The sequence below is a fragment of the Stylophora pistillata genome, chromosome 13 (assembly GCF_964205215.1).
Source record: "Stylophora pistillata chromosome 13, jaStyPist1.2, whole genome shotgun sequence".
Taxonomy (NCBI): Eukaryota; Metazoa; Cnidaria; class Anthozoa; order Scleractinia; family Pocilloporidae; genus Stylophora; species Stylophora pistillata.
In genome coordinates this window covers 2,319,980-2,330,000 of record NC_142531.1, presented here as the reverse complement: position 1 = coordinate 2,330,000, position 10,021 = coordinate 2,319,980, and the positions used below count along the sequence as shown (strand labels likewise).

The following is a 10,021-nucleotide window of genomic DNA, read 5'->3' as shown; positions in this document are numbered from 1 at the left end:
AGCTTCTTTATTGATCAGTTTCGAAATTCGAATAAGTCACGCAATCATGTTCACAAAATCGACAAAACATGTGATGTGGACAAATTACTAGATGATGAAATAACATTAACAGATAAGGAGTTGTGTAATTACAGCATTTCAATATATTTAAGTTACGACTGAAGTCTAAAAGAGAATTTCTCCAAGGTTACTTTTGGAATTGTCTATACTAACTGATGAGTCATGAACTCCGCTAACTATATTTATTACACGACTCGGGCAGTCAGAGGGCCAATAACTAAAATCAACCAATCAAAATGCTCTATTTCCGGTCCAATATTCTCTAAGTATTGGACCGGGCACTGTCCCGAATGGTCCCGAATGATACCGCACTTGTGTCCCTTTGAACTTCAGTCGTATAATAAATCTCTAATTAACCAAGCTTGCTCGGGACCGTACTGGAAGAATATCGGCCCTCGGTCTTTTTTGTACGGACCTCGCTGCGCTCGGTCTGTGCTGTCAAGACCTCGGGCCGATATTCTCCCAGTACGGCCCTTGCGCTTGGTTAATAAGATAATTATATATAACTAAGGGTTTTCCTTTCAAGCCTGAATTCACGTTGGTTACGACGCGCAAGTCACGATAAGCACGTGTTCACAGTAGTTTCGTAAAATGTACCGCTGACCACAATGTACTCTTGTCATGTTCCCTAAATAACAGTTGGTCTTTCGTTTGGCTACGACAATTAAATGCAGGTAGATTTAGTGTCCTGATGCTTTGCATCTTATCGAGATGACCACTTTTAGAAGACTGAAGGGCTATGTGTGAGATTCGAGGGTGGAAACACTTTGACTTGGCCGTCGTGAAATGACAGAATTTGATTTAGAAGATGAGCCTTTAGGAAGCGAAGCAACCGGCGGATTTTCTGACAAGTACGAAGTTAAAGAAAAATTGGGCGCGTAAGTGGACATTTCTTAGCTTTAATTTAAGGTGGATGTCTTCAAGAAAAAGCCCATATTTTTATGTGATGGTAGTTTGGGTTATTTTTCTAACAGTCAGCATAAATCCTGGCTGGTTGCACGGTGAAGTACTTGCATTCGTACATTTACGTTTGATCTGGAGTAAAACGCCTTTGTAGAAACGCTTTTATTTGCATATACAGTTAGCACTCGAACATAGCCCGCTTAATTTGTTTCAGTAGGACTATTGATTTTTGTCAACACTCAAAACTGATCCACGATACATGAACAGATTTGACAGGAAGCTAGAGTCATGTCGGAATTTCTTGAACACGTATTTTCTCTATCTATTACATCACACTTCATTGTTTGTTTACTGTGATCGTGGAGCGATTGTATGCTTCCCATCATTAACAGTGAAGTTTGGCCGACTTATGTAGCTTCGAAGTATCGTTCTGTACTCATACATGACTTACATTATGCAGAGCAAGCTGTAACCTACCGCTTGATTCGCAGAACAGTGATTTGCGGGATCAAATGTCGCGCGTCACTCGTTCACCTTTCTTTTGATCTAGGTAGAATGTTCTTTTAATTATTATGGTCGAAATAAAGTGCGATGCACATTCACTTTGGAACTATAGCTAGAACTCCCCTGAGAGCTTTACTCGTAGGTTTCGTAATCAGTACGTCGTTGGCTTAGTTGGTCATACTTAACATGTGTATTTCCTGCCCAATCACGTTTATGATCACTAAAAAATCAAATCTGAATTATAATCGTTAATGTCAGTTTGTACTCCAAAGTGTGGTACATCTTGAAACAAAATTTCAAGGCTGTAACCCTCATAGTGCAGAGTTAACTGAGGCATTTTGAAGTTACATACTATCTCAAGGATTTCCAGCCCTGAGTAAAGCCCTGACTGAACTATGTTAAATTATGATACTTTTTTACATGAGTTTTAAATTGCCAATGAGCTGCTGACATGTGACTTTGCCTTTCACATCACTCATCAGGTTGATGAATGAATGGCAAAACCTTCGCCATTCTCAATCCAAGGTCATTTTTCACAATTAAAAGCCTATGGTGTACATATGGTGTATGAACAAATCAAACATGGTTTCTCGTAGATATGTAATTTCTCTTTTCCTGTTCACCTCGATTTCTCTCTTGCTTGGAGTTAATCGCTTGAAGAGAAAGTCATCATGTGTGCACACTCGTGTTATCCTCTGTTCTTTACAAAAGTCCTCATATATAAATCAAGCTTATTTTTATTTATCAATAGAGGAATTTCTAGTGTGGTACGAAGATGTATCCACAAGATCACTGGAAAACCATATGCTGTGAAAATAATAGACAAGCTAAGTGATGCTGGAGGTGTGGACATTGAGGCAACAACATGGGATGAAGTCAGTGTTCTGCTTGCTTTGCAAGGACATGAAAATATAAGTAAGGGGCCATTGTTCAACAATCCTTTTTTGTTTAGTTGCTATAGCCCATTTTTGACATGACAAAGACGATATCTTGCAAAATTATTAAGTAAACTTTAGTTTTGGTCCAAAAACATAAAGAAGATAGTGAAGTTTGTCCATAAGCATTAGATGTGTTTTTACAATACATGTGTAACAAAATTGTTCTATGATATCTTAAAATGTAAATACCGTATATCTTATCTTATCTCCCGTTATCTTATCAGTATATTAAACAACAAACATATATGAAATACATATATATGAACTGCGGTTATGAAACGTATATGTGCACGATCCTTTGCAGTAAAGCACTATTTAAGCAATAGTGAAAATCAGACCTGAAAAAAATTCAGGCCTGTACGGGATTCGAACCACTGACCTCTGCGATACTAGTGCAGCGCTCTACCAATTGAGCTAACAAGCCAACTGGGAGCAGGTCATCAAATTAATTCAACATAAACCCGTAGATGATAAATCAAACAACAAACATATATGAAATACATATATATGAACTGCAGTTATGAAACGTATATGTGCACGATCCTTCGCAGTAAAGCACTATTTAAGCAATAGTGAAAATCAGACCTGAAAAAAATTCAGGCCTGTACGGGATTCGAACCACTGACCTCTGCGATACTAGTGCAGCGCTCTACCAATTGAGCTAACAAGCCAACTGGGAGCAGGTCATCAAATTAATTCGACATAAACCCGTAGATGATAAATCAAACAACAAACATATATGAAATACATACAGGCCGTACAGGCCTGAATTTTTTTTTTCAGGTCTGATTTTCACTATTGCTTAAATAGTGCTTTACTGCGAAGGATTGTGCACATATACGTTTCATAACCGCAGTTCATATATATGTATTTCATATATGTTTGTTGTTTGATTTATCATCTACGGGTTTATGTCGAATTAATTTGATGACCTGCTCCCAGTTGGCTTGTTAGCTCAATTGGTAGAGCGCTGCACTAGTATCGCAGAGGTCAGTGGTTCGAATCCCGTACAGGCCTGAATTTTTTTCAGGTCTGATTTTCACTATTGCTTAAATAGTGCTTTACTACGAAGGATCGTGCACATATACCTTATCAGTATATTATTTTATATTTGCCTCTCAACAGTTGGCTTGGTTGATGTCTTTGAGTCCCCTGTGTTTTTTTTCTTGGTGTTTGAACTGTAAGTAAAAATTTTCTATTTTACCGAAGTTCTTTGGCTATCTACCACATGTTTTCTTTGCTATCTTACCATGAGTTTGCACACATTAAAACAAAGAAACTTATTACCAGTCTTCATGTTATTAAAGTCTTTAGCCTATGAGTTTAATTTTGGTTAAGAATAATTATTACCAGCGTACAAACTTACATTGTAAATTAGAGAGCTTTTTGATGGAGTGTCCTCAAACCAAAGCCAAAGAAATCACAGTTGCTGGTTAGACCAAAAAAAAAGACACTAAGAGGTGAAGATGACCAAGTTGGTTTTGGTCTTAGATTTCTGTCTGATTGGTTGGGTACATAGCACAAGTCCTGTTGATATATTGCAGAGTTTATCATTGGAAAATCAATTGAATCCCAGAGGGCAGTCTGTGTATATTTGTGCTAATATGAACAACATTTATTTCCACCATGTTTAGCTCTAATTCATATCATTCAAAATCATTTTTTAAATACATTTTTAGACAATTGTTTTATAAGGTCTTGTGGTTTCTAGGCTGAAAATGAATTTGGCAAATTATGACTCATGATAGAATAAGTTCGTTCACAGTTGTGAATTTCTAAATAAATGTTTTTATTATTACTCACAAAACAGGGCTGTAAAGGGAGAACTGTTTGATCATCTCACAAACCAAGTTACATTATCTGAGAAGAAAACCAGGTGTTTATATTCATTTCTTTTTCTTTTTCCTCCCACAATATATACATTGCTCTACATCTATGTATTCAGCACTGTTTTATGAAAGTAAAAATTTTACACTTTATCAATATAGTTATATATTTATATATATATACCCACAAAATATGTAGAGAAACACTTGAATGAATAGATAAGTAAATGAGTGTACATGTAGTAAGCAAAAGCAAGTAGATATCTGAAAGTATTAGGAAAAATGAAATGGAATGTTAGACACACATATATAAGGAAGAGGATAAGGATGAGTGGAAGAAAACTTACAGCCATATGGAAGGTTGCACAATGAATCCTGCAGATACCTCTCCAATAGATATAAAAATCAATGTTATGAGCAATACTTCTTCATCTTGTAAGAGATAATAAAATGTCAGAATTTTGAAGTATTTACTACATATTAAGTAAATGTATACAGAAGTAGTGACTTTTATGTTACATTTTAGACGTATCATGCATGAGGTATTCGAAGCTGTTAAGTTCATGCATGATCAGGACATTGTACACAGAGATTTAAAGGTGAGTTCAAATGCCTGTGGGAATTATGCCTCTGTATACTCTGTTTATGGCTGATCTATGTGCAGACCAAGTTGTGTAGGATCAGAATTGTGGACATGTTACTGTTTATTTCTGGGACGGATCCAGGATTTAGTCAAGGGGGTTTCGGAGAATTGTTTCCCTTCTGAGGGGTTCAAGATTTTGAAAATTAGGTCTTCGGAAACATGATTTCCAGCGTTCTGAGGGAAAATTTAGGGGGTTCGACCAAACCACTTGAACCCCCCCTGGATCCGCCGTAGTATTTCGCTTTAGGAAGGTTGATGTGCATACATGTACATTTTGTTTCCTCGTACTTGGGATGGTAGGTGCCATGGTAACATGACGATATATACATGTATTTGTCTTTTCATAGTAAGCTTTCCTAAAGTATAATTTGAATTAACTCACTTATTTAAATTAAATTGAGTACTGGTAAAAACAAAATGATAATGTTCATTTCCCTTTTTATGTGTACATGTGTATTTGAAAGCAGTATTTTTGGCAATTTTTTTTGCAGCCTGAAAACATCCTTCTTGATGAAGACTACAGAGTTAAGATATCAGATTTTGGCTTTGCAGTGAAGCTGAAAGAAGGGGAAAAGCTCAGAGGTAGTCTGAAATGAAGCTTGCATTCACAGTTTCTAGAAACGGCTCAAACTCTATTATTTTGTTACAAGAGTGCCCCCCCCCTCCCATCACTTTTGTGACTTGGTAAACATGTCCCTGTTTGTCTGATTTTGAAGGCAGAAAATACAATTTTTAAGTGAGAAACTGTGTGCAGGTATCATTTATGTGTCAAACTGCCATCTTCAGATTCACTGTAGCAAGTTGTTTTAGCCATAACCTGTTCACTTGTTGTACATGTACAAGATCTAAGATGTTGACATGATGTGTCTACAGAATTCATGGATTATCACAGTTGTAGATAACTCAGTGCAGAGTTGTTATCTTTTCATTTTATTGGCATTTGTGTTGACATTAGTTTTTGATGTAGCTTGTTTTTTTTCTCCAGAGCTGTGTGGTACACCAGGCTATTTGTCACCTGAAGCACTGCAGTGCTCAATGTTTGGGGATGCTCCAGGTTATTCAAAGGAAGTTGACGTGTGAGATAACATTCTCCCTAAATCTATAATTACACTAACATCGCATTCCCAACTTATCCATACCATACATCAGCCAGCATAATGGCGAGGAAAAGGGACAAACTTATAAGCAATAGAGTTGGACGATACCTTGATATTTCACCAAGTTCTCTTGATTGACTTACAAGAAAATGTGAGGCAGCTAGTAAGGAGAATAAAAAATCCAATCATTGTAGCCTGCAGTGCAGGTGGATTTTGGCGGGGCGAGTGGATATTCCCATCAGTTGTTCGGGGCACCATCTTGAATTAGAAAAACAGTGGAGAGTTGGGGCGAGGTAAAAAGTTTTCCAAACTAGTAGGAGGGAGAGAGAAAAATTGGGGAAGGGGGAGGGGGAGCGGAAAGAAAAATCCTACCCTGATTTCTTTCCCCATCCCCCCACCCACTCTGACATTCTCACATTCTCGCCCCAATTCTCCCAGTCTGCAGAAAATCCAACATGGCGGCTAAACACTTGAAAGATGAAAACCACCAAAACTGCTTGCACTGCAGGCTACAATCATTGAAGGTTAAGGGACTTGTGAGTACATTTTTTACAGTTGAGGGCATTAAGTTGGCTACAAGGTGCATTGTTATTCTCTAACCTACTGTATAATATCTATGAACATGAAAAATGATTGCAGATATGAATGTACAGATATATACAGTATAATTATTTTGTCATATTTTCACTTGAGTTAATCAGGTTTTCTTTTAAATTTCCTCTAATGGTTTTTTTTTTTTTTTTCAGATGGGCATGTGGAGTGATCATGTACACTTTGTAAGTAGTTTCAAGTGAATTATTAATTTTGATGTATCACAGTGATGTGTATCCTGTCAAACAATATGTATTGTATCTATTTCACTTGTAACAGAAATCTCAAAATAACAAAACAGTTAAATTTTGAGGGGAAAGACTTGTAGGTTGAGACAAATTTGATACTTAACATGAACAAAGGCAATATTCTCTCTAACCTAAACATCATTTTGACAGACTTGTGGGTTGCCCTCCTTTCTGGCACCGCCGACAAGTTACAATGTTGAGGTCCATTATGGAAGGAAGATATCATTTTCATAGTCCAGAGTGGGATGACATTTCTGAGTCAGCCAAAGATTTGGTGAGTTTCAGATTTTTTGAAAAAATTATTTTAAGGGAACTCTTTTGCAATATTAATTGTTGTAATTCAAAATTACAGCATCACCACCAAGAAGTAGACTACCAAGTAGAAACTTGGAAACATAGAAACACAAAAAGAGATTAACAATGGTGAAGATAGCAACAAATTGTAAATAGCAAACATGGTTTGTTTTCTTTTCCAGATTTCCAAGCTTCTAGTTGTTCATCCTAAAGGAAGGTTATCTGCAGAGCAAGCTCTAGAACATGCCTGGTTCAAAGGAGCTCAGGTTTGTTATTTACCAGTATCTCCCTAAATATACGGAGTTTCCCTTTCATCATGGACTGAAACGTTACTTATATGTGTAGATTTATTGATTACTTTCTCTGTTATTTATTATTATTGTTAATTGACCTCTAATATATTTATCTGTATCTTTATTTTGAATTTGCAGCAGGCAAAAAATGATGGATTTTCTGCAAAGTGGAAATTTAAGGTGGCTCCAAATTCCTGTTTGATAATTGAACGTTAGAATAATTCATTTTTACATGTAGTAGTCAAGACAGGTTCCTAATAATTATTATGCAGTATTCATATAGAATTCAGCTGTTTAAAAGATACTTGGAGCCAGCCTCCTGTAGGAAAAGTATCCCCGAGAGGAGATGTCGCTTTTATAAAAGTAACAGATCGAACGTTTGTTCCCTCGGGACTGCAGTTTGTGTCCCTTGAATGGAGGGTCCTCGTAAAAGGAGTCGCCACGGTGTATTTTACCATTTATTTGTAGGTCTGTGAATACTTTCCTGATCTCTTTTCAAATTTATTTGTATTCAGGGAACCGTGATTGCCCTTATAGCGGTCAGAGAATTCTCCAAGTTTGCAAAGAATAAACTTCAACCAGTGACATTTGATTCGATTCTTCGTGAGCCTTATGGCGTGAAACCGTTGCGTAAAATGATCGATGGATGTGCATTCAGGATTTATGGTCATTGGGTTAAACGCAATAAGGACGAAAATCAGAACAGGGCTGCGCTATTCGAAAACAAACCTCACAAAGAGAGATACAATGGCAACGGAGATGGACCCAGGAAGAAAAGTAACCTAGACTCGTATAACGCGTCTTTTCGAATGTCATCTGTGGGTTTAATTCAGTACAAATCCATTAGAAAACTCACTCCAAGCAACTAACAGAAAAGCTGCACGGGGAAGTAGTTGATAATTTAAAGTTTGGAAAAAATTGCTCTGTTCAGACTTGGGGCAACTAACGACAATCAGAAGCAAGCAAACACGAGCATTTTCTTTTGCAATGGCCTAGGTTCCTTAAAGATGTTGATATTCACTGGGTACTTTGTAAAGAGTTTTATTTACGGTTGGTGAACAGACACACGAAATACAGTGAACCATGTGAAATAACTCAGGCAGTGGTAAAAGATTGAGACCGCTCTACTGTGTCACAGCCTATCACGAAAATGGAAATGATGTCATTCGAGGAAAACTGGGAGCAGATATTTTTACTTTCGCAGTATTCGGTGGTGACATTACAATGAGGTACCATCTTGTCACTGGAACCCCTCGTCCCCCCAAACGCCCCCCCCCCCGTTAAGCAAGCGTAACAAACAGCATTCCTTCAGCTGCATGGAGCTTCGTTTCAACGGAGTATTATTGCAAATTTCTGTATTTTCAAGTGCTTATAGCCAAGTGTTTCTTTGGCCTAACTTCACCGCATTGTACCAGAAATATAGAAATATAGCCTTAATGATCCATGAAAAAAAGGTTAAAAAAAAGCCAGGCTTAATGCTAACGTTATTGCCCATGTAAGGTATGTATGAACACGAGAGTCTTGTTCAGTCAGGTGTAGAGAGGAAAGAATTTGTTAACTTATTTTATAGTTCCATGAGGTTAATTTAGATTGAAAGAAAGGTTTTAATAAGTAGTTTCTGAGAAATCGACTTTGAAATATAAGCTAGCGCTAAGAAGTCACGACGTTTCGACCTCTCTGAGTGAGTAAGTTTTAAACTTACTCACTTGGAAATGACCTCAGAGTGGTCGAAACGTCGTGACTTCTTAGCGCTAGCTTTTATTTCAAAGAAAGATTTTGTTTGACTTTGTCGCCGGTTTATAGTGTATTTCACCTTGCTCTTAGGTGTGATAATGTACAATAATAACAATTTACTTTATCACAAAATTAAGTTATGAACAAAGGTAGAGTGGAACCACAGAACTGATGGTACGCCATCTATTTTACGCAAAATGCTTTAGTTTGCAATGCCAGTAGCGCGCTGAGGGAATGAAAAAGTGTTGTTGAGATTGAGGAAGTCACGTTTCCTCCATTTGAAAATCGTTGATTTTTCAGAACTTCTTTCCACTGGACAGCCTTGTTTTAATCTCAATCTATTCCTATTTAAATTTGTTTTTATCTGAGAATAAAAGGCTCGGGTTTTATACTTTAGCTAAGTACTATTGATGCAGAACAGAACACAGATGAGACTGAGTGAACTTGATGAGTAGGATTCCAGATCCCACGGCACGTTTATTTACAAGTATTTATTTGCGTGCTTGTTCAAAATGTCAAGATTGACCCTAAAGAGTCATTTATTTAGCAAGTTCTTACGTTGTAATTCAATGCGAATAAAAAGTGGAGAGTAACTGAGCATTCTCTGTGCTAGTTATGGGTACTTTTTCACGCCGAAGTTATTTTACAAGGGGGAGGGGGGGGAGGGGAGGGGAGTGTATATGAGTTGGGGAAGAGAGAAGAGTAAACAAAACTGCCAAAAAGACGTAGGTGTGCTTGATAGTGTGAAGTAGGTGGCGATAAGTGTTCAATTGGCTCTTTTTTAAAAAAAGAAAACGATTGGTTCAGTTTTTTTTGCCTTCGAGAAGTTGTAGAGATGTAGGCCTTTTCGTTCTAAACAATTGGAAGCGAAAGGTGTTCGAATTTTCCTT

The 10,021-nt window shown here is 37.2% G+C and overlaps 1 protein-coding gene across 2 annotated transcripts in view; it reads left to right on the top strand.

The window, feature by feature from the left end:
* The window catches only part of LOC111344824 (phosphorylase b kinase gamma catalytic chain, skeletal muscle/heart isoform), an 11,304-nt gene extending 2,813 nt beyond the window's left edge, over positions 1-8,491 (top strand). The window contains exons 1-12 of one of the 2 annotated variants that reach the window (XM_022952095.2): positions 707-938; positions 2,219-2,382; positions 3,531-3,585; positions 4,216-4,281; positions 4,758-4,830; positions 5,366-5,456; positions 5,860-5,950; positions 6,718-6,747; positions 6,961-7,084; positions 7,287-7,370; positions 7,536-7,577; positions 7,913-8,491. In XM_022952095.2, the coding sequence (XP_022807830.1) occupies positions 847-938; positions 2,219-2,382; positions 3,531-3,585; positions 4,216-4,281; positions 4,758-4,830; positions 5,366-5,456; positions 5,860-5,950; positions 6,718-6,747; positions 6,961-7,084; positions 7,287-7,370; positions 7,536-7,577; positions 7,913-8,266 (1,266 nt within the window). In that variant the 5' untranslated portion in view covers positions 707-846 and the 3' untranslated portion in view covers positions 8,267-8,491. Of the gene's footprint in view, positions 1-706; positions 939-2,218; positions 2,383-3,530; positions 3,586-4,215; positions 4,282-4,757; positions 4,831-5,365; positions 5,457-5,859; positions 5,951-6,717; positions 6,748-6,960; positions 7,085-7,286; positions 7,371-7,535; positions 7,578-7,912 lie in introns of those variants that run through there. The other variant, XM_022952087.2, reaches the window with a different exon arrangement.
* Positions 8,492-10,021: the final 1,530 nt, after the last annotated feature.